Here is a 25678-nt window from a genome sequence, read left to right as displayed (position 1 = left end):
ATCTGTATCTGTACTCGGACTGGGCGGGGCCTAAACCCGGAAGTGGGTCGGGTAGTCTTGAAATGGGCGGGGCTTTAACCGGTATGTTATTTTAAGCATGCAATTGATATGGGTTGATCTGAAATTGCTATATTTTTTGCTGATAAGAAATAAAACTATTTACATGACAGCATTAGCATTGAGCTTCAGATCAATGGTTTTGATCACGATAACAAACGACAAGTTTTGCAACAATGAATACAACACAAGTGGCTGCAATTATAAAGTAAAATGTAATGAACAAGAGTTTTCATCTCAACTACGGCTGATATGGACCAAAAGTCATATCCCGATATATTTAGGCTGAATTTCGATATACAAAATATATCCCGATATTTTTTCTGCAAAGTGAGAGCAAATGTTCAGTCAAAGCCAAATATGACATGTCACAAGTAGTTTTATTGAAACTTGAACATTTGCCAAACCAAATGAATAAATAATAAACAGGTTTCTTCACCTTAGGGCTGCATGATTAGCTATGACAAAAATCTTCATTGCAGATTATTCCCTTGGAATTGTAATTGTGATTTATTAATTGGTTTATTTATTTTGTTAATACAACGTTGGTATGAGCCATTACAGTCATTTAAAAAAATATAAAAAATAAAACAAAGAAAAATAGGGGCATTAAGGGGTTAATATAGAAACGACAGTTACTATAGTGAATACACAATACTAACAAGAACTGTTTATGAAACATGGAAACTGCTCTGGTGAATAGAATGAAAATCATAACTGCATTGCTTTTATTTCGTGTAATTTACAACGTAACGGTGTTGCATGCTTGTATAGTTTCTTTTGCACTTTACTGTATACAGAGGCGATCCAGCGCGCGCCACCGCATTTGCGCATGCAATTGAGTGTGCGTTAAGACTAACGGGTGACAGGACAGAAAGTCCGTTTTGCTGAGGTGAAAGACTTTATTTCATAACATAACATGCTTTAATCAAGCACGCAAAGTGGAAAATGAGTGGCTGGGGCGCGGGGAGCAGTGCAGAGAGCTCTGGTTCAGCACTCAGCTGCTTGTTTGGAGCAAGGATCACAGCGCAAACCTGAATAGCCTATATCGATATGCAATATGGTTTAATTACATATCATATTTAAAAATATATATATTCTTTATATTGATATATCGCTCAGCCTTAATCTCAACATAACTTTTTTTAGTAACATTTTTTTTTTTTTTTTTTATCCGAGCACAGATATTGACTCGTATTACTCGTATAATATTCGTACTCGACAAAAGTGCTTTATCCGTACCGGATACTCGTTTCAGCCGAGTATCCGGCTCAACTCTAATATTAAGTCTGCTGTTTAAAACAAATAAAGAGCTGAGAGTGGTTATTATGCGCAGACATCGGGGAACTCTGTATATTGGTGCAGTGAGCGCATGTCAAACAATATATCCCGATTTGAAGCGTGTGACGTATAGACACACACATCACACCCGTGATCACGTGTTCAGCGTTCGATCAGATTGATCAGTCGGCATGAGTTCAGTGCGGCTGAAGCAGAAGCTGTGCATGTAAACACAGCCGGTGTTTTCAGTCCTCATTCTGTGCGTGTTTAAGAAGTCGGCCCACGATGCATCACATCACGCCGCATTTGTCGTCCTCGGGGACTTTGGGAAGCGCAGATGTGTGTTTGTTTGAATAGGATTTCTGAATTTATTGGAAAATCATATTCATTTCCATTATTCCCTTGATGGATATCTCGCTAAGTTGCTATTTCCGAAGGGATTGGTTTCACAGTGCCGTTGGAGTGTGTTATGCTAATTCCCGACACTCCGGGGCGTTCAGGGATGACAGCGCCCTACTATCATAATTGCGTTTTTTTTATCTTTACACATGATGGAAATGCATCCTGATCTGTTTAGATGAGGTTTGGAGACCTTGTTTACCTCGCCGCCTTCTCTGATTGCTGTTTACTAATTAGAATCGCAAATAATAATCACACACACATACACACACACCTTAATTTCTTTTCCTGACTCGCGCTCTTTGTTTATTGTGTGACAGGCTTGGAGAAAGGCAGCCAGTACAGCTTCCAAGTGGCAGCGATGACGGTGAATGGCACGGGTCCCAGCAGCGAGTGGCACACAGCCGAGACCCCAGAGAACGACCTGGACGGTGAATATGAATATGAATATGCAGACGCACAATGCAGCACAATTTAGGGCAGCTTAAACCCGGAGCTTAAGGTGTTTAGGTCGGTGTGTTGCGATGGTTTTTAAGGGGTTCAGTACTAGTAAGTAGCGATGGGTGCTTTGCAAACACTGCTTCTGGAAACCTTTATGACATGCTGTCATAATTATGAGATAAAAAGTTGAAAGTGTGAGACTGTCATAATTATTTGATAATAAGTTGAAATTTTGAGATAAAAAGTCAAACTTATGATGCTGTCATAATTACGGGATAATAAGTTGAAATTATGAGATAAAAGTTTAAAATTATGAGATATGTTTTCAAAATGTTGACATACTAAGTCATATGAGTAAAAAGTGGAAAGTTTGAGATATGGCACGGATCCCAGCAGCGAGTGGCACACGGCTGAGACGCCAGAGAACGACCAGGGTGGTGAATATGAATATGCAGACGCACAATGCAGCAGAATTTATGGCAGCTTAAACCGGTAAGTAGCAATGGGTGCTTTGGAAACGCTGCTTCGTGAAGCTTTGAAACCTTTATGACACACTGTCATAATTATGAGATAAAAAGTTGAAAGTGTGACACTATCAAAATCACTGTATGAGATATAAAGTTAAAGTTGTGAGATTTTGACATACTAAGTCATAATTATGAGATTTATTTACACTTATGAGAAAGTAAACAAAAAATTGACTAACTAAATTGTAATTATGAGATACAAAAGGTGAAATGATGAGGTACGTTTAACATTCACAACTATGAGATAAATTAACAAAAATATGACACAATTATGAGATAAAATTTCAAAATTATGACACGACTATGAGATAAAACATCAAAAATATGACGCAACTTTGAGATCAAACATCAAAAATATGACACACCACTATGAGATAAAAGAACAAAATTATGACACAATTATGAGATAAAATAACAAAATTATGACACACAACTATGAGATAAAACATCAAAAATATGACACACCACTTTGAGATCAAACATCAAAAATATGACACACCACTATGAGATAAAAGAACAAAATTATGACACAATTATGAGATAAAATAACAAAATTATGACACACAACTATGAGATAAAAGTGAACTTGTGAGATAAAAGGTCGAAATCTTGACATAATAATAATTATGAGATAAAATGTTGAAACTGTAAAGTTAAGCAGTTTAAGCAGAGAACCGTCACGTTTGGCTTCAGTTCGTCTGAGTTTCGGATGAACAGGCAGAAAATATAAAAAGTTAAAAGCACATCATTCGGCATGTAATAGATGAAGATGATTTTGACATTTACAATATCTTTGAGCTGGAGCAGAGTGCCTGAGTCGTCTGTTGTAACGCAGCGCTTTGAAGACGTTGTTCCGCGTGAGAATGTCAGCTTTGAGCGAGTCGTGTATCTCTGCGCATCAAGCGTGTGGTTCAGGTTTGATCAGGACCCGGTCGAGCAGTTTGAGACTCATTAATCAGAGACTCTCTGTGGTTCCCAATAACAGCCTGAGGGAGAGAGAGAGAGATACGTGAGCGAGGCTTGATGTGGGAGAACACACGCACTCAAACACACACACACACACACACACACACACACACACCGGGAGTAATATGCACTGAAGAAAATGATTTACAAAGCAGAAACTACCAGAATAGAAACAGAGCCGTAAATGTGAAGAAGATAATCAGAGGACTTATCTATCTATCTATCTATCTATCTATCTATCTATCTATCTATCTATCTATCTATCTATCTATCTATCTATCTGTCTATCCATCCATCCATCCATCTATCCATCCATCTATCCATCTATCCATCCATCCATCCATCATCCATCCATCCATTCGTCTACCCATCCATCTATCATCCATCCATCCATCCATCTATCTATCTATCTATCATCCATCCGTCCGTCCATCCATCCATCCATCATCCATTCATCTATCTATCTATCCATCCATCCATCCATCCATTCATCTACCCATCCATCTATCATCCATCCATCTATCTATCTATCTATCTATCTATCCATCCATCCATCCATCCATCCATCCATCCATCCATCCATTTGTCTATCTGTCATCCATCTATCATCTATCATCCATGCATTCATGTATCCATCCATCTATCATCCATCCATCTATCTATCATCCATCCATCCATCCATCCATCTATTATCCATTTGTCTATCTATCTATCTATCTATCCATCTATCTATCTATCTATCTATCTATCCATCCATCCATCCATCCATCCATCCATCCATCCATCCATCCATCCATCCATCCATCCATCCATCCATCCATCCATCCATCCATCCATTTGTCTATCTGTCATCCATCTATCATCTATCATCCATGCATTCATGTATCCATCCATCTATCATCCATCTATCCATCCATCCATCCATCTATTATCCATTTGTCTATCTATCTATCTATCTATCCATCTATCTATCTATCTATCCATCCATCCATCCATCCATCCATCCATCCATCCATTTGTCTATCTGTCATCCATCTATCATCTATCATCCATCCATCCATCCATCCATCCATCCATCCATCTATTATCCATTTGTCTATCTATCTATCCATCTATCTATCTATCTATCTATCTATCTATCCATCCATCCATCCATCCATCCATTTGTCTATCTGTCATCCATCTATCATCTATCATCCATGCATTCATGTATCCATCCATCTATCATCCATCTATCCATCCATCCATCCATCTATTATCCATTTGTCTATCTATCTATCTATCTATCTATCTATCCATCTATCTATCTATCTATCTATCCATCCATCCATCCATCCATCCATCCATCCATTTGTCTATCTGTCATCCATCTATCATCCATGCATTCATGTATCCATCCATCTATCATCCATCCATCCATCCATCCATCCATCCATCTATTATCCATTTGTCTATCTATCTATCCATCCATCCATCCATCCATCCATCTATTATCCATTTGTCTATCTATCTATCCATCTATCTATCTATCTATCTATCTATCTATCCATCCATCCATCCATCCATCCATTTGTCTATCTATCATCCATGCATTCATGTATCCATCCATCTATCATCCATCCATCTATCTATCATCCATCCATCCATCCTTCTATCCCTCTAATGTTAGTGTCCCCTGTTGTGTGTGATGTAGAGACGCAGGTCCCGAACCAGCCGAGCTCTCTGCACGTGCGTCCGCTGCCCAACAGCATCATCATGAGCTGGACACCCCCGCTGAACCCCAACATCCTCGTGCGCGGCTACATCATCGGCTACGGCGTCGGCAGCCCGTACGCGGAGACCGTCAGAGTCGACAGCAAACAGCGCTACTACTCCATCGAGAACCTCGGTGAGTGAGAACACATACACACACACATATATGTATGTGGAATACAGTCAGATGATACATTTTTCATTCAAGTCTTAATATCTTCAGTCATTGTTCTTCTCCAGTAAATGTGTCTTGATGTTTAGATATTAGTGCTGGGAAACGAGACAGAAACACTGAGGAAGAACACGTGTGAACGCTGTGATTGTTTATAGAAGTGAACGAAATAACATTTTATTTAAAATTGGGATCTCATTTGTTTATTGATTACTGAGAATATAATGTTTCATGTAAAGGCGACTCATCTGCGGTCGCATCTCAGACGACGCAGCGACAAAGCGCAGATTTGAATATTCATAAGGAGGTGCGGCGAGTTCAGTGATCATGAATTCTTAATGAGAGTTAGTTCAAGATCAAACACGCTCTCATGCGTTAATGTTTTATTTATTCTATTTTTCTGTGATTACCGAGAGTTTACGAGGTTCAGTGAAGCTGTACGTTTCGTCAAGCCGTCGATGCAAATAAATACTTTTTTTACTTGGTGTTTGTGTCTCGTTTCCAGTCCAAATATCAAAAAAATTCTCAAATCAAGATGCATTTACTAGATGAGTAAAGGGCCTCAAGATATTATGTCTTGTTTTCTGGGGAAATAAATCAAAATGAAGTGAGTTTTTTTTCCACCAAAATTATCCACCACTGGGGTCAGAAAAAAACACTTAATTCAAACAGAAACAAGACTAGTTTCCTGACCCCATTTACAGATACTTTTGCATGTTTTAAGCAAGAACTCACTTAATTTGGATTTATTTCCCCAGAAAACCAGACTTAATATATTATGCATTTTACTCATCTAGTAAATGCATCTTGATTTAAGAATATTTGTATATTTGTAGTGGAAACGAGACACAAACACGGAGTGAGAAAGCATGTTGTGCAGTGTAGAGCATCTCGCCTGCACTCGCCTTTTGTCCTCTGAACGCTAAAATCTCATTTTACATCTCCTCATTCTGGGCAAAAATAAGGCCACGTCCTTATCAATATTTCACATGAAATCCACAGGTTGCCATGGCAGCGATATTGAACCCGGTCTGGCTGGCCAGAAGCAAAAGGAGAAACTAATGGAAAGAGGAAAAAGAGCATCTTCTGTTTCTTTGTTCAGGGATTTCACAGATTTCACACAGTCATGAAAGCGTCTCTCAAAGCCTCGCTCACTGACACGCTCAAACACTGATGTTGCTGTCGCTGTTTTCATCAGTCTTGCTTTGTTTGGCCTCATTTTAAATGCTTGTGCTTTTGCAGAAGTCTCTGGTGTACCGGTGTAAAGTCATGTTGTGTGTGTGTGTGTGTTTCAGAGCCCAGCTCTCATTACGTGATCTCTCTGAAGGCCTTCAATAACGCGGGAGAAGGAGTTCCTCTTTACGAGAGCGCCGTCACCAGATCCATGTCCGGTGCGTTACGTTTCATATAATTTATAGCGTGATTATAGTCATGTTCCTGTATATATGATCACAACCCTTCAGTTATGGCTGGAGAAACATCTCAGAGATATACATGAACATTATACTAATGTTCCCATTTTATGTCGTTTTAGACAGTGTGATTATAGTCCTGTTCCCGTATATAAATATATGATCAAAAACCTTCAGTCACCACTGGACAAACATTTCAGCAGAATAACATTATTCGACGAGTATCTTCACATTTATGTTCAGTATTTGATGAGTATCTTTATATATATGTTCAGTATTTGATGAGTATCTTTATATTTATGTTCAGTATTTGACGAGTATCTTTATATTTATGTTCAGTATTTGATGAGTATCTTTATATTTATGTTCAGAATTTGACGAGTATCTTTATATTTATGTTCAGTATTTGATGAGTATCTTTATATTAATGTTCAGTATTTGACGAGTATCTTTATATTAATGTTCAGTATTCGACGAGTATCTTTATATTCATGTTCAGTATTCAACGAGTATCTTTATATTTATGTTCAGTATTCAACGAGTTTCTTTATATTTATGTTCGGTATTCGACAAGTATCTTTATATTTATGTTCAGTAATCGACGAGTATCTATATTTATGTTCAGTATTTGATTAGTATCTTTATATTCATGTTCAGTATTCGGCGAGTATCTTTATATTTATGTTCATTATTTGACGAGTATCTTTATATTTATGTTCATTATTCGACGAGTATCTATATATTTATGTTCATTATTCAACGAGTATCTTTATATTTATGTTCAGTATTCGATGAGTATCTTTATATTCATGTTCAATATTCGACGAGTATCTTTATATTTATGTTCAGTATTCGATGAGTATCTTTATATTCATGTTCAATATTTGACGAGTATCTTTATATTCATGTTCAGTATTCGGCGAGTATCTTTATATTAATGTTCAGTATTTGACGAGTATCTTTATATTCATGTTCAATATTCGACGAGTATCTTTATATTTATGTTCAGTATTCGATGAGTATCTTTATATTCATGTTCAATATTTGACGAGTATCTTTATATTCATGTTCAGTATTCGGCGAGTATCTTTATATTAATGTTCAGTATTTGACGAGTATCTTTATATTAATGTTCAGTATTCGACGAGTATCTTTATATTCATGTTCAGTATTCAACGAGTATCTTTATATTTATGTTCAGTATTCAACGAGTTTCTTTATATTTATGTTCGGTATTCGACAAGTATCTTTATATTTATGTTCAGTAATCGACGAGTATCTATATTTATGTTCAGTATTTGATTAGTATCTTTATATTCATGTTCAGTATTCGGCGAGTATCTTTATATTTATGTTCATTATTTGACGAGTATCTTTATATTTATGTTCATTATTCGACGAGTATCTATATATTTATGTTCAGTATTCGATGAGTATCTTTATATTCATGTTCAATATTCGACGAGTATCTTTATATTTATGTTCAGTATTTGACGAGTATCTTTATATTTATGTTCAGTATTTGATTAGTATCTTTATATTCATGTTCAGTATTCGACGAGTATCTTTATATTCATGTTCAGTATTCGACGAGTATCTTTATATTTATGTTCAGTATTCGACGAGTATCTTTATATTTATGTTCAGTATTCGACGAGTATCTTTATATTCATGTTCAGTATTCGATGAGTATCTTTATATTCATGTTCAGTATTCGACGAGTATCTTTATATTTATGTTCAGTATTCAACGAGTATCTTTATATTCATGTTCAGTATTCAACGAGTATCTTTATATTTATGTTCAGTATTCGACGAGTATCTGTATTTATGTTCAGTATTTGATTAGTATCTTTATATTTATGTTCAGTATTCGACAAGTATCTTTATATTTATGTTCAGTATTTGATTAGTATCTTTATATTCATGTTCAGGATTCGACGAGTATCTTTATGTTTATGTTCAGTATTCGACGAGTATCTATATTTATGTTCAGTATTTGATTAGTATCTTTATATTCATGTTCAGTATTCAGCGAGTATCTTTATATTTATGTTCATTATTCGACAAGTATCTTTATATTTATGTTCAGTATTCGACAAGTATCTTTATATTTATGTTCAGTATTTGATTAGTATCTTTATATTCATGTTCAGGATTCGACGAGTATCTTTATATTTATGTTCAGTATTCGACGAGTATCTATATTTATGTTCAGTATTTGATTAGTATCTTTATATTCATGTTCAGTATTCAGCGAGTATCTTTATATTTATGTTCATTATTCGACAAGTATCTATATATTTATGTTCATTATTCAACGAGTATCTTTATATTTATGTTCAGTATTCGACAAGTATCTATATATTTATGTTCATTATTCAACGAGTATCTTTATATTTATGTTCAGTATTCGATGAGTATCTTTATATTCATGTTCAGTATTCGACGAGTATCTTTATATTTATGTTCAGTATTTGATTAGTATCTTTATATTCATGTTCAGTATTCGATGAGTATCTTTATATTCATGTTCAGTATTTGACGAGTATCTTTATATTTATGTTCAGTATTTGATTAGTATCTTTATATTCATGTTCAGTATTCGAAGAGTATCTTTATATTCATGTTCAGTATTCGACGAGTATCTTTATATTTATGTTCAGTATTCGACGAGTATCTTTATATTCATGTTCAGTATTCGACGAGTATCTTTATATTCATGTTCAGTATTCGATGAGTATCTTTATATTCATGTTCAGTATTCGACGAGAATCTATATTTATGTTCAGTATTCGACGAGTATCTTTATATTCATGTTCAGTATTCGACGAGTATCTTTATATTCATGTTCAGTATTCGATGAGTATCTTTATATTCATGTTCAGTATTCGACGAGAATCTATATTTATGTTCAGTATTCGACGAGTATCTTTATATTCATGTTCAGTATTCGACGAGTATCTTTATATTTATGTTCAGTATTCGACGAGTATCGATGAACTAAAACGCTCCATGAACGTATAGATAATGTTATTATGCCTATGTTTTGAGAATATTATTAAAGACCTCAATACTTTGGAATGAACAAACGTTTTATTAACGTTCCTGGAAGAACCTTGAGAGAACCTCCTCATTGAGATGTTGCTGTGTTTGGAAAGCTGTCTCGTTACTGGGTGTGAAACTCCATCAGTGCGTCTAAAAGTAGTTCAGTCCGTCGTTCATCTGATCACATCTCTGACAGGTCCATAAATCTGACCTGATGATGAGTGATGAGTGATATACAGATGAGTTTGTGTTAGTCATCTCTCTGGTCACAATGTAGATTTATCCTTTTACTCGGTGAATCTCACCATAACACTCATATTTCACCCCAGATCAAGAGAAACATAAACTATAGTTAGCATGAAGAAAATTAAGCTCATTTTTGAGTACAGAATGATGTTCTTCCTCAGTGTTTCTGTCTCGTTTCCCAGCACTAATATCTAAATATTCTTACATCAAGACACATTTACTGGAGAAGAAGAATGACTGAAGATATTAAGACTTGAATAATGAAGTTTTGTGCTTAAAACCAGAACAGATCTCTGCCAGTGGGGTCAGAAAGATAATATTGTTTTCACTTTGAATTAAGATTATTATTCTGACTCCATTGGCAGATATTTGTTCTGGTTTTGAGCACAAACTCACTTAATTTTACCCCATTTTTCACTTAATATCTTCATTATGTCGCTTCTCCAGTAAATGTGACTTAAGAATGTTTAGATATTAGTGCTGTAAAACGAGACAGAGGAAGAACATCATAAATTTAGTCAGCGTGAATTAAATAAAGCATGAATTGATGTATATTTATAAATGTACTTTACAATATAAATATTCATTATTCCACATCACAGTTGGCTGATTACAGTTATGAAAATAATGTTGTGTTGAAATATCGCTCATGTTTGCTGAGATTCACCCTGTGCACTAAAAACTGGTAACCTTAAAATGGTACACCGAAATTTCACAATTAAATGCAAAGAAACAAGAAATAAACATGACATTTTGTTTTATAGTGTAACATCTAAATGATCTGGTTCAATACATTTCTAAACCAATCTAAGTCATTTTTAGGGACTTGTCAGGAATAAATATCTCTTGAATCGCAGGTTACCACTTTTTATCTCTTCTAAAAGTCACTCTCTAGATCTCAACGTTCTTCTTTTGTCTCTCTCTGTCACTCCATTCTCCCTCCTTCATTCCTCCGTCCGCTTTCATCTCTGGTCACTTATGATTTTGGCATGAACTGCATAACCCTGATCTGTCTCTCTCACACACACACACACACACACACACACACGCAGACCCCTCAGACCCGTCCGATGACGATCTCTTCCATCTGTTTGATAAATTCCCCACCCCGGTCCCAGACACCTCCACTCCCATGATTCCTCCTGTAGGTGTCCAGGCCGTGCCCCTCACGTCAGACTCGGTGCGGGTAAGTTGGGCCGACAACTCCATTCCCAAAAACCAGAAGTCCCCGGAAGTGCGTTACTACTCCGTCAAGTGGAAGACCAGCCACTCCACCAGCGGGAAATACAAGGTGAATGCCGGACCGCCACGGTGAACCGATAAATGTTGCGACAGTATTTTTAACAGGCGACCACAGCTGCAGTTTTTACCGTATATTTCTTTACAGTGTACCGTAATTTACAATCAAAGTATCAGAGCAGACCTTTGTTGTGTGAGATATTACAAAGAATGGTCTTGACCGCGTGTGTGTGTGTGTCAGTCGGCAGATACGACGGCTCTCAGTCACACTGTCACGGCTCTGAAGCCCAACACTATGTACGAGTTCTCTGTAATGGTGACCAAAGGCCGCAAGTCCAGCACGTGGAGCATGACAGCACACGCCACCACCTATGAAGCAGGTACACACACACAATCATTGGAAAATTATTTTTTTTTTAAATAATAAGGGGTCTTCAAAGGGCTTCAGCTGACAAAATAAGGTATAAAATGACTCACAGTGTGTGACACACACACTCCTGTTATCACTGTAGGACTCAGACTCAGATCTGAGATCAGCGGTTCATTAACTGTTTAATTAGTGCTGGGAATAAAGCCAGAGCTACTGAGTGCCAGACGCGTGTGAAAGCACATCTCTCTGTTTCCATTGGTCAGCGCCAAGCTCCGCCCCTAAGGACCTGACTGTGATTGGCCGAGAGGGACGGCCGCGAGCCATTCTGATTAGCTGGCAGCCGCCGCTGGAGGCCAACGGGCGAATCACAGGTGAGGAGCTCCAACTCAGAGCATTTCTGACTCTATTAGCAGAGATTTGTTCTTGTTTTAAACACACACTCGTTTTTCATTAAAGAAGACTTTGACCAAAAATCGAAAAATCATCGGAATCGTCTGTGTGAACACACACACATGATGGGCATGACTGGATCAGGTGTAATGGTCCTGATAACAACAGTCACAGTCAGAAATGGCGCATTGGAAATGAATGCGAGACGAGTTTCCTCTAGTGGAAGCGTTTGGAACTGCAGCCGAACAACATCTCACTGAACGCTGGTTTACTGAGAGATCAGCTCACACGCCGAACACACACTTACGCCTCACATTATCTCCGTCTGTAAAACCGGATTATGAACATATAGACTTAATAAAAAATATATTTTTGCACATTTTTCATAACAATAAACGTAAAATTGTTCTCTTCAGCAATAATCTGCAAGTGTGGTGTTTGAGAAGAGATCAAACTTCAGTCTGTCGCTCTAAAGCGTTCCAGATTCTCCTCAGTTTAAGCTGGACATTAAATTATCAGAATAAATGGATTATAAATACAGCGTAAATATAATTTAGTACCATAAAATCCCCTAAAAATACTAAATATTGAATCAAAAAACATTATTAAACTAAAATATAGTACATTATATCATTTTTGCCGGTGTTGTGCCGAATTTCGACTCCCTGCCAAATTATTACCCCCCTCGTTGAAGTCAGTACCTGATTGCCTAATCCTAACTCCACCCCTAATCCTAATTGACCTTTGACCCTTGTGTGACCCCAGGTTATATCCTCTACTACACGCTGGACAAGCACATGCCGATCGACGACTGGGTGATGGAGTCCATCGCTGGAGACCGGCTCACACACCAGGTGCTGGACCTCAACCTGGACACCGTGTACTACTACCGCATCCAGGCCAAGAACAGCAAAGGAGTCGGGCCGCTGTCAGAACCCGTGCAGTACCGGACCGGCCGAGGTGAGGAGAGCACACACACACTCACACACACACTCATACTCATCAAAGGAGTCGGGCCGCTGTCAGAACCCGTGCAGTACCGGACCGGCCGAGGTGAGGAGAGCACACACACACACTCACACTCACTTACACAATATTTACTCGAAAATAAATGTGCTACAGTTATTTTAATAATGCTGAAATAAAATAAAACTGAAATATTGGAGGGAAAACTAAAAGAAGCTGAAATAATTTAAGGAAATTAATGAAAATATGTATAATAGCATTTAATAATTGCACACTATTTAAAAACAAATATAATATGAAAAGCTAGAAACTTAAATAACTTTAAAAATGTACTAAAATTAGTGCAAATATACATCATAGAATTGAATAATTACACTTGAGATGTATATTTTTTATTATTAATTAGAAACTTATTTTACACAATATTGGGGTTGTTGTTGTTCTTTGTTTTTTTTTTTTGTTTTTTTTTGCTAAATGAAATAAAATTTAAATGAAAATGAAATGCCAACATAAATAGTGAAGTTTAAAAAGAACAGAAACTAATAAAAATGACAAAAACACATATTAATGATAAAATGGAAACTGGAAATAAAATAAAAAATAAAAGCTCCTTCAAACTGTAAATAATACGACAATATTATTGTATTATTGTTACTCGCTTGAATAATATATTTAAAAACGCTCATATCTGTGTCCATTATGGAGATTTTAGATATCCGTTATGGATTAATAACCGTGTTCAGTTTATAGCGAGAGCTTCATCGTTTGACATTAATTATGATCTGTTGATGTGTTCTCGGGGTCGGTGAACGCATCATTAATCCTCATCACCTTTGACCCTAACCTAGAGAGGCTAATTGATAAACTCGGTTATGATTATGAACAGTAAATGATGTGTCGTTCTGTTTTCCTCTAGTTGAGCATCCGGATAAGATGGCCAACGATCAAGGTGAGCGGATTATGAATCATGGGCATTACAGTGATGACGGACAGCTGTCAATCAAGCCTCACTGAACACTGCTGCTTGTGTGTGTGTGTGTGTGTGAGAGAGAGGTCACTGGTGCTCGCTAAGAGAAAATACTCAAAAATTGGCCAAATCATGTTTCTATTTTAATCTCATGATGAGCAGTGTGTGTGTGAGAATGTGTGTGTGTGAGAATGTGTGTGTGTGAGTGCGTGTGTGTGTGTGTGTGTGTGTGTGTGTGTGTGTGTGTGTGTGTGTGTGTGTGTGTGTGTGTGTGTTTCACAAGTTACAAAGACCTCAAATAATTGCTTTCTCACAAATCTCCCGCTCTGATCTTTATCTCTCGTTCTCTTTAAACAAATTCCCCTGTACAAATGTCCTTCAGACAGCCGTGAGAGTGTGTGTGTGTGTGTGTGTGTGTGAGAGAGAGAGTCCCTCGCCTGAATCTGCTGGTAATTCTCTCTCCTGAAAGGCCTGATTAGACACAGGGTTTGTTAGGAGTGCTTTGAGTGTTTGAAAGGAACAGATAACAGTGATGAAGAGAGAGAGTGTGTGTGTGTGTGATGCCATCATTTCATCTTTAATGAGAGTGTGTGTGTGTGTCCTGCGGGTCGTACAGTCAGTGTGAGATTGATGTCTGACAGGTTTCCTCGACCCGCGAGTCCTGCTCCACTTACTGCACATCATCGACTCGAACGCCCCTCAGAGCCTCGTTCTCTGTGATTACTCTGAGACACACACACACACACACACTTGCTGACGCCTTCGCTCGTGTGCTGGGCCTGAAAATATAGACATTAATCATAGGTTTAAACATTCCTGATCAAGATGCATTTACTGGAGCAGCAAAATATTGAAGGACATATCATGAACATATGCCTCTCCCCGTGCGTGAAAACATGTGTGTGTGTGTGTGTGTGTGCGTGTGTCTCGCCCTGATCTCAGTGCTTCTCTCTCTGGTCTCAGGTCGTCATGGAGACAGCTCTTACTGGCCCTCGGACAATAACCCGATTGACATGAGCAGTCTGAACGGTAGGAACACATGCATCACACACACACACACACACACACACACCACAGCATCTGACAGAAAGTCGTTGGCTTTGTAATGCTAAAGCAGTAGATGCCTGTCGGTTAGTGTGTGAAGCGTCAGAGGACTCGCTCATCCTATTGCTCTTTTCCTGCAACATGAACTCAACATTGACTCTGTGTTCCTGAAAAACTCACGAGTGACAGGGAGTCAACATCTGCACACACACACACACACACACACACACACCACAGCAAAGAGAGAGACTCACTTTTAGAAATCGCTTTTTAAGGACTACAACAAACGTCTGGTAGAACTACACGAGCTTCCTCACGGCTAGTGACATCACCAACCATAACATTTGCATAAACCCCGCCCCCGGAACACGATTAATAGATTATCCTGACTAATATGCTAATCAACGACTGTAAGATAGTTAACTCCACATCAGACTCATAAACTCATCCACTAACTGTTCAGAAATGTCCTGTTCTACATGTCGCCACTTCTAGAGTCGCTCCATCTTTATCTGACTCCACCTTGAACATAAAAGGATAAACGTTTTTGAGATTTTTAGTGTGTGTGTGAGTGTGTGCACACACACAGCTCTTGAAGCTCCTCCCCCTGTGCCGGGAGCAGCAGCTCATTTGCATTTAAAGGGACACACACAAAATAGTGTGTTTTTGCTCACTCTCAAAAAGTGACAATTTTAACATGATATATAACAATATCTGTGGGATATTTGAGCTGAAACTACACACACACACACACACACACACACTGGGGACATCAGAGACTTATTACCCCTTTAATGTGAAAAATACTTGTGTTTTAACCCTTTCCCCTGGCATTGTCCACTGTTATATGTTAGTAGGCACTGTTACACAGGAGAATCAAAACACGGGTGAAGAAGAAGCAGAAACAAGCAATAGAAGCATTGTTGAAACACATGTTAATTATAATGCGATCATCAAACATTAAACAGCATATATGCTAATTAATCAAAACTGCCTGATGTTACTGAATGAAATGGCGAACCCATGAAGAGGACAAGACTGAAGCTTTGATGATGATGATGATGATGGACGTCTGTGTTTCGATCATCGCTCTGAATCCCATCTGTGTGAAGACGTGACGTTTTCGTTCAAAATTATGTTTTTTTTATGAAACTTCAACGTTGTACATATGAAGCGCCTGATGTATATACTGTATATGTAAGAGAGTCACCAGACTGTGTTGATGTGATTTCAGAGCCTCCCATTGGCCAGATGCGGCCGCCGCACGGCAGTGTGACACCACAGAAGAACAGCAACCTGCTCGTCATCATCGTGGTTTCCGTGGGAGCCATTACTGTGGTCGTCGTGGTGATCGTTGCCCTGATCTGCACCCGCCGCTCGTCCGCTCAGCAGAGGAAGTGAGTTTCTCTCTCTCTCTCTCTCTCTAAAAATGCAGAAATTCGAACCTGAAGACGGACACAAGTATTCGGAGGCAGTGTGTAAAAGTGATTGACACAACGTGAGGTCGCCAGGCCAGTAGATGGCGATGAAACACTATAGACTGAACACGTAATACGCATGTGAACCGCCAAAACTCATAAAACGTTTTATGTTTTTAGTTGTTTAAACTGCCCCTTAGTGTACTACTTCAAATCTTATATTTGTATTTTTTGAAGAAAAACGTTTCTTTTTTTAACTAATTGCGAAAGCTTAAGCGTGCTGCGTAACACGAGGATGACGCTTCGTTCCTCCGTAGGAAACGTGCGACACACAGCGCCGGGAAGCGTAAGGGCAGCCAGAAGGACCTGCGACCTCCTGACCTCTGGATCCACCATGAGGAGATGGAGCTGAAGAACATAGAGAAGCCCTCAAGCTCCGCCCCCTCGGGTCGAGACTCTCCAATCCAGAGCCAGGAGATGGCGCCGGTCAGCCACAGCCAATCAGAGAGCCAGATGGGCAGCAAGAGCAGCCACTCAGGTGAGAACATGTACTCTCCGGAGGAGTGTGTGTGTGTGTGTGTTACTCTAACCGTGCTCTCGTGTCCAGGTGCCGACGGTGATGAAGCCTCCAGCATCTCCACACTGGAGAGATCGCTCGCCGCTCGCAGGCCCACGCGGACCAAGATGATGATTCCCATGGACTCGCAGCCCAGCAACACACGTGAGACACGCTGACGCTCTCACACACCCCTGAACATGCTAGCTTAAAGTTATGAATAAGCTGCTGTGTTACAAAACAATGACAAAATTCACATTTAGGAGATATAAGCATTCAAAACCTACGAATGACATCACCGCGACTTCAGCCTCTCATCACATCTTCTGTCCAATCAAATGCTCTCTAGAATCTAAAGCTCCGCCCCCTCTGCTATAAACCCTGACCAAAGCGAACATTGACCGTCACAGAGCATCATGGGTCGGAGTGTGTGTTCGGTTGCAAATAATCATCAAACGGTCATCAAACAAATAATATAATGATAACAGTAACGATAACTATAGCGATGAACAATAAAGACAGCGATAACTATAACAATATCAATAAAAGATAACTATAAATATAACAATAGTGATAATGGTAATAAAAACAATAATGATAACGAAAACTGTAAAAACGTCTATAACTATATTAGCATCCAGACTGATTTCTTCCAGCTGATGAATGATAAAAACATTGACAGCCAATCAGAATCTGTCTTGCTTGAGCATTTAAAGCGACAGCGCATGATTATAATACACAACATCACCTGGAAAAAAATCGTTCCTCTGTGGCGTTTTCCTTATAGTTGTGTTGTGGACTTCACTGTTCTCATAGAATTATGCTATTTATTTTCAAGAAAAGCGATGCTTTAGTGAGTGTTTTTGTCTTTTCCATCACCCCTTGGCATATAATTTTGTTTTTTAAAGCAACAAAACAATATTGATTTATTTCCCTAGAAAGCAATAGATTTTTCTCATCTAGTAAATGCATCTTGATTTGAGAGTTTTTAGATATTTGGACTTGAAATAAAACACAAACGCTGAGTGGGAAAAGCGTGTTTGCAGTGTGTGTATATGAGTTTGGGGTGAAACGCGCGGCTCTGATTCCTCATGTGACGCCCCGATGCGTTCCTCTTACCGGGACACGCGTTTGATCCCGTCCCGGGAGCGCCTCCTCTCTGACCTCCTGCTGGGAGTCTCCGCACTGTGCTTTCATCTCGATCCTCAAACACGCTTCATCTCCGTCCTCTGGGAGAAACAGGAAAGAGGAGCGGCTCATTCTCCAAGGAAAAACCTGGGAGGAAGTGGAGCTTTGACAGGAAGTGGAATATGAGAGTCATCATCAGTGAAAGACTTCAAACTGAGCGGGATTTAACATGTGAACCAAGTGATGATGAGATACAGACGTTTTCTAATTTATATATACTGCCAAAAATGCTTTTCCAGTCCAAATATCTAAAAATTCTTAAACCAAGATGCATTTACTAAAGTCGGTAAATGTTTTCTGGGGAAATACATTAAAATGAAGGGAGTTTTTGCTTATAAAAAGCTAAATTATCTGCCAATGGGGTCAGAAAAAATAAAGTGAATTCAAACAGAAACAAGGTCCTCTTTGGTTTTAACAATCATAACCGCACTCTTTTTAATAGTGAATTTTGAATACTGCACACCATAAATTGAACATATTCCAAGCAACTGTTGTAATCCTGCACTATAGTGACATATAGTGACATATAGAGACTATAAGAAGACATATAGAGACATATAGTGACATATAGAGACATATAGTGACATATAGAGACATATAGAGACTATAAGGAGACATATAGAGACATAGTGACATATAGTGACATATAGAGACATATAGAGACATAGTGACATATAGTGACATATAGAGACTATAAGGAGACATATAGAGACATATAGAGACATATAGTGACATATAGAGACATATAGAGACATATAGTGACATATAGAGACATATAGTGACATATAGTGACATATAGCGACATATAGTGACATATAGAGACATATAGTGACATATAGTGACATATAGAGACTATAAGGAGACATATAGAGACATATAGTGACATATAGAGACATATAGTGACATATAGCGACATATAGTGACATATAGAGACATATAGTGACATATAGAGACTATAAGGAGACATATAGAGACAGTGACATATAGAGACATATAGTGACATAGTGACATATAGTGACATATAGAGACTATAAGGAGACATATAGAGACATAAAGTGACATATAGAGACATATAGTGACATATAGAGACTATAAGGAGACATATAGAGACATAGTGACATATAGAGACAAATAGTGACATATAGAGACATATAGTGACATATAGAGACTATAAGGAGACATATAGAGACATAGTGACATATAGTGACATATAGAGACAAATAGTGACATATAGAGACATATAGTGACATATAGAAACTATAAGGAGACATATAGAGACATAGTGACATATAGTGACATATAGAGACATATAGAGAAAAATAGTGACATATATAGACATATAGAGACATATAGTGACATATAGAGACATATAGAGACATATAGATACATATAGATTAGAAATTTCCCCCCTGGGGATTAATGAAGTAAATCAATCAATAGTGACATATAGATGCATATAGTGACATATAGACACATATAGTGAGATATAGATACATATAGTGACATATAGAGACTATAAGGAGACATATAGTGACATATAGAGACTATATAGAGACATATAGTGACATATAGATAAATATAGTGACATATAGAGACTAAAAGGAAACATATAGTGACATATAGATTCATATAGTGATATATATATATATATATATATATATATATATATACAAACAAACCAAAATGTATTCAAAAGCCTTCCTTCAACATTTCTCACATTATCACAGTTTATTCGCTATAGTTTAGAAGATCTCCAGTTGATTCCTTCACATGTGTATTTTTTCATGGAGATGTAACTCCGGCTCTCCTTTAATGCAGGCGATTTTACGCTTTTCTATCCTGAAACATTTTGCTGCACACAATGTAGGCAAAACCACACACACACACACACACACACAGAGAGAGAGACAGAGAGAGAGAGAGAGAGAGAGAGAGAGAGAGAGTTTGCAGTCAATCAGCAGTTGCTCGTCTGGGGCAGTTTAGTAGATAGAGATCTCTACACTTCAGGCAATTTGTCGGTCCCGTCTACCCCCTACCCCCCCCCCCCTCTCTCTTCGAGGTTTTCAAGGTCAGTGTTCCTGTGCTCCTGTGGATCTGCTTCCTCGTCCTCTCTCATGGATGCTGATGTTGTTTTGTTGAGGGTTTGCAAGAAGAGCTTCTGCTCCTGTAAGGGTTCTGCTCCTGTAGGGGCTCTGCTCCTGTAGGGGTTCTGCTCCTGTAGGGGTTCTGTAAGGGTTCTGCTCCTGTAGGGGTTCTGCTCCTGTAGGGGTTCTGTAAGGGTTCTGCTCCTGTAGGGGTTCTGTAAGGGTTCTGCACCTGTAGGGGTTCTGTAGGGGTTCTGCACCTGTAGGGGTTCTGTAAGGGTTCTGCTCCTGTAGGGGTTCTGCTCCTGTAGGGGTTCTGTAAGGGTTCTGCTCCTGTAGGGGTTCTGTAAGGGTTCTGCACCTGTAGGGGTTCTGTTCCTGTAGGAGTTCTGCATCTGTCAGGGTTCTGCACCTGTAGAGGTTCTGCACCTGTAGGGGTTCTGTAAGGGATCTGCATCTGTAGGGGTTCTGTACCTGTAGGGATTCTGTGGGGGTTCTGCACCTGTAGGGGTTCTGTAGGGGTTCTGCACCTGTAGGGGTTCTGCTCCTGTAGGGGTTCTGCATCTGTAGGGGTTCTTCACCTGTGGGGGTTCTGTAAGGGTTCTGCACCTGTGGGGGTTCTGTAAGGGTTCTGTTCCTGTAGGGGTTCTGTAGGGTTTCTGCTCCTGTAGGGGTTCTGTAAGGGTTCTGCACCTGTAGGGGTTCTGCACCTGTAGGGGTTCTGTAGGGGTTCTGGTCCTGTAGGGGTTCTGTAAGGGTTCTGGTCCTGTAGGGGTTCTGGTCCTGTAGGGGCTCTGCTCCTGTAGGGGCTCTGCTCCTGTAGGGGTTCTGCTCCTGTAGGGGTTCTGCTCCTGTAGGGGTTCTGTAAGGGTTCTGCACCTGTAGGGGTTCTGCTCCTGTAGGGGTTCTGTAAGGGTTCTGCACCTGTAGGGGTTCTGATCCTGTAGGAGTTCTGCATCTGTCAGGGTTCTGCACCTGTAGAGGTTCTGCACCTGTAGGGGTTCTGTAAGGGATCTACATCTGTAGGGGTTCTGTACCTGTAGGGATTCTGTAGGGGTTCTGCACCTGTAGGGGTTCTGTAGGGGTTCTGCACCTGTAGGGGTTCTGCACCTGTGGGGGTTCTGTAAGGGTTCTGCTCCTGTAGGGGTTCTGCTCCTGTAGGGGTTCTGTAAGGGTTCTGCACCTGTAGGGGTTCTGCACCTGTGGGGGTTCTGTAAGGGTTCTGCTCCTGTAGGGGTTCTGTAGGGGTTCTGCTCCTGTAGGGGTTCTGTAAGGGTTCTGCACCTGTAGGGGTTCTGCACCTGTAGGGGTTCTGTAGGGGTTCTGGTCCTGTAGGGGTTCTGTAGGGGTTCTGGTCCTGTAGGGGTTCCGTAAGGGTTCTGCTCCTGTAGGAGTTCTGCATCTGTAGGGGTTCTGTAAGGGTTTTGTAGGGGTTCTGCTCCTGTAGGGGTTCTGTAAGGGTTCTGCTCCTGTAGGGGTTCTGTGAGGGTTCTGCACCTGTAGGGGTTCTGTAAGGGTTCTGCTCCTGTTGGGGTTCTGCTTCTCCTGGTCCTCAGATTGTGTTATTCAGGAGTTAAACAGACTAATGGGGGTCTGCATTAGGGGGGCTGGATTATAAACACTTTTCCTCTTGTTGGTGTTTAAATATTTAAACATGATTAATGATCATGAGTGAATCACAGCGGCGGCCAGAATAACCCAGCCTTGGTTAACAGAGCTCCTCTATCAAGAACCTTATACTGTATAAATATAGAACATATATAGAACCTGGTAGGGGTTCCTTCAAGGCATCATTTTAACAAATTACTAATTAACTCTTTCATGCATGCATTATGACTAATTCAGTCAAGATTTGCTTGTGTGTTTTTGCTCTTACATGAAAAATAAGATTTTAACTTTTTTATAGATGTCCACTTGAATGTACAGTATGTGTTAAACTGAAGATACTGTATAAAACATAATACACTAATAACACAGAAATATTGTGTGTTCAAATAACCAATGAATAAAATCATGTAAAATATAAACCAAAAATATAATACAGCTTCAATTATTGCAAACACAGTTAAGTTTAAACTATTTCAAGTAACGTGCATTGCGTGATCAGAATGTTTTGATGTAACAAGTAAAATAACGATTACAAGTAAAGTGCATTACGTAAACATTACTTTTTGATTTAACAATTTCCACATTACAAGTAGTATACTACACGTAGTATTTCACACACAATAGCTGAATAGCTGTCCACTGTAGTGAGCTCTGTGCATGAAAGGGTTCATTTTGTTTTAGTTCCTTTTTTATTTCTTTTTTTATTTATTTAAGATAATTATAATGAGTTTTGAATCTAGAGTAACAGCAGGAAAGTGTTCAGTGTATAGAGATGTGTTTGTGAATATATATGTGCACAGGCGTGTAGTCTCTCTCTCTCTCTACAAATTGACCTCATTTACTTGTTTAATAATATATAAAATTAATAATATTTGTTGCTTCCGCTTATCCATGTGAATCGTGTCTTGTTTTCTCATGGTGTGTGTGTGTGTGTGTGTTCCAGCGGTGGTCAGTGCTATCCCGGTCCCCACGCTGGAGAGCAGTCAGTATCCGGGAATCCTGCCGTCTCCCACCTGTGGATTCAGCGCTCACCCGAAGTTCACCCTGAGGCCGATGCCGTTCTCCACGCTCACCGTGGACCGCGGTTACGCCGCCGGTGAGACTTCTGCGTGTCACAAACTTTGTTAGCAACATTAGCAAACACATTAACAAAAATCTGTGCTTCAGAAACACTGTTTTACAGATTAGCAAAGAGATTAACACACATCTGACCCTGGATCAAAAACCCAGTCACGAGTCGCAAGGGTGAATCTGCAGCAATAGCCAACAAAACTCGCTCTGTCTCGCTCTGTCTCACTGTGTTTCGCTCTGACTCGCTCTGTCTCGCTCTTTCTCACTGTCTTGCTTTGTCTCGCTGTGTCTCGCTCTGACTCACTCTCTGTCTCGCTCTGACTCACTGTGTCTCGCTCTGTCTCGCTCTGTCTCACTGTGTCTTGCTCTGTCTCACTGTGTCTTGCTCTGTCTCGCTCTGTCTCACTGTGTCTCGCTCTGTCTCACTGTGTCTTGCTCTTTCTCACTGTCTCGCTGTGTCTCGCTCTGACTCACTCTCTGTCTCGCTCTTTCTCACTGTGTTTCGCTCTGACTCGCTCTGTCTTGCTCTTTCTCACTGTCTCGCTGTGTCTCGCTCTGACTCACTCTCTGTCTCGCTCTTTCTCACTGTGTTTCGCTCTGACTCGCTCTGTCTTGCTCTTTCTCACTGTCTCGCTGTGTCTCGCTCTGACTCACTCTCTGTCTCGCTCTGACTCACTGTGTCTCGCTGTGTCTCGCTCTGTCTCACTGTGTCTCGCTCTGTCTCACTGTGTCTCGCTGCGTCTCGCTCTGTCTTGCTGTGTCTCGCTCTGTCTTGCTGTGTCTCAGAGTGTCTCGCTCTGTCTCACTGTGTCTCGCTCTGTCTCACTGTGTCTCGCTGCGTCTCGCTCTGTCTTGCTGTGTCTCACTTTGTCTCGCTCTTTCTCGCTCTGTCTCACTGTGTCTCACTGTGTCTCGCTCTGTCTCACTGTGTCTCGCTGCGTCTCGCTCTGTCTCCCTGTGTCTCCCTGTGTCTCGCTGCGTCTCGCTCTGTCTCGCTGTGTCTCACTTTGTCTCGCTGTGTCTCGCTGTGTCTCGCCATCTCGCTCTGTCTCGTGTCTCTGTCTGTAATCTTTTAAACCCCAGAATATAATGTACTTTCTTTGAGGAACTCTGATCACTAGGTTGTCTTCATCTGTGATTGGCTGCTGTTTATGCCTATCAATCGAATATCTAAATATTCTTAAATAAAGATGCGTTCACTATTTAGATGAGTAAAATGCCATAATATATTATGTCTTGATTTCTGGGAAATAAATGAAAATGAGCTGAAGGCAAAATGATCTGTCAATCAGGACAGAAAAATTATGTAAATCCAAACAGAAACAAGATTATTTTTCTGACCCCATTGGCAGATCATTTTGCCTTAAAACAGATAATATTGTACGGCATTTTAATACTTTAGTGAATGCATCTTGATTTAAGAACTGTGATATATTTGGACTGGAAAGTAGAGCTGATGATGTCTGCCGATGTGTGTGTGTTTCTCAGCGATGGCAGCAGAGGGCGCTCCTCCAATGGCTCCTCAGCAACAGCAGACGCTGATTCCCACGGCGCAGTCGGAGCCGTCGGGGCCCGAGGAGATCCCCAGCAGAACCATCCCGACCGCATGTGTTCGGCCCACACACCCGCTGCGCAGCTTCACCAACACACTCCTGCCGCCGCCCATGGGCACCATCGAGCCCAAGGTCTACAACCCCATCACAGGTGACTATGAGCCAGACTCACAGCAGCTTCTGCTAGATCTGCTGTTGTGTTCACAGTCCAAGCGCTGCAAGTGTGTCCGCATCGGGTCTACGAAGATTGCTTTTTTGCCAAAGCGAGTAAAGGAACGCATATTAAGTAACACCATATAAAAGTACATTTTGCATTTGATTACCTCTTTAAAATAAAAGTTTTTTTCTTCAGAGGTGTTCATGATCATCTTTGGACGAACCATACACACATTGTTTTAACGGGAACTGTCATGTTGAGCGATTAGAATATTGGCTTTCGCTGCATTGACTACAGAGATCCGAGTGAAACCTTTCTCAGACGAGATGCGAGAATGTGGGCGGGGCTTGATTGTGTCTGTGGGGGATTGATTGGATGGTTGGAGTTTGCTATTGGCTGATCTCATGTGAGTGACAGGTTATAGCCCCACCCACAATGATCTGTAATCATTTAGAATAAACTTAAATATCTATCTATCCATCCATCCTCCATCCATCCTCCATCCATCCATCCATCCTTCTTCCATCCATCCTTCTTCCATCCATCCATCCTCCATCCATCCTTCCTTCTTTCATCCATTCATCCATCCATCCATCCATTCATCTATCCATCCATCCATACATGCTTCCTCCATGCTTCCTCCATCCATCTTCCATCCATCCGTCCTCCATCCATCCTCCATCCATCCATCCTCCATCCTCCATCCATCCTTCCTTCTTCCATCCATTCATCCATCCATCCATCCATCCATCCATCCATCCATCCAT

General features: G+C 39.9%; 1 protein-coding gene across 3 annotated transcripts in view; it reads left to right on the top strand.

The window, feature by feature from the left end:
* Positions 1-25678, top strand: part of dcc (DCC netrin 1 receptor) — a 174292-nt gene that overhangs the window by 137099 nt on the left and 11515 nt on the right. For 2 of the 3 annotated variants that reach the window (XM_039661560.2, XM_039661561.2), the window contains exons 14-27: positions 2058-2168; positions 5365-5559; positions 6891-6986; positions 11353-11591; positions 11781-11919; positions 12173-12280; positions 13065-13259; positions 14182-14214; positions 15196-15261; positions 16511-16673; positions 17012-17232; positions 17302-17415; positions 23074-23226; positions 24690-24905. In XM_039661560.2, coding sequence (XP_039517494.2) covers positions 2058-2168; positions 5365-5559; positions 6891-6986; positions 11353-11591; positions 11781-11919; positions 12173-12280; positions 13065-13259; positions 14182-14214; positions 15196-15261; positions 16511-16673; positions 17012-17232; positions 17302-17415; positions 23074-23226; positions 24690-24905 — 2049 coding nt within the window. The remainder of the gene's footprint in view (positions 1-2057; positions 2169-5364; positions 5560-6890; positions 6987-11352; positions 11592-11780; positions 11920-12172; positions 12281-13064; positions 13260-14181; positions 14215-15195; positions 15262-16510; positions 16674-17011; positions 17233-17301; positions 17416-23073; positions 23227-24689; positions 24906-25678) is intronic. The other variant, XM_039661562.2, reaches the window with a different exon arrangement.

Source organism: Pimephales promelas, chromosome 4, assembly GCF_988280905.1.
Source record: "Pimephales promelas chromosome 4, fPimPro1.hap1.1, whole genome shotgun sequence".
Lineage (NCBI taxonomy): Eukaryota > Metazoa > Chordata > Actinopteri > Cypriniformes > Leuciscidae > Pimephales > Pimephales promelas.
Note: the sequence above shows the minus strand (reverse complement) of the source record. Positions and strands in the feature narration are given on the sequence as shown.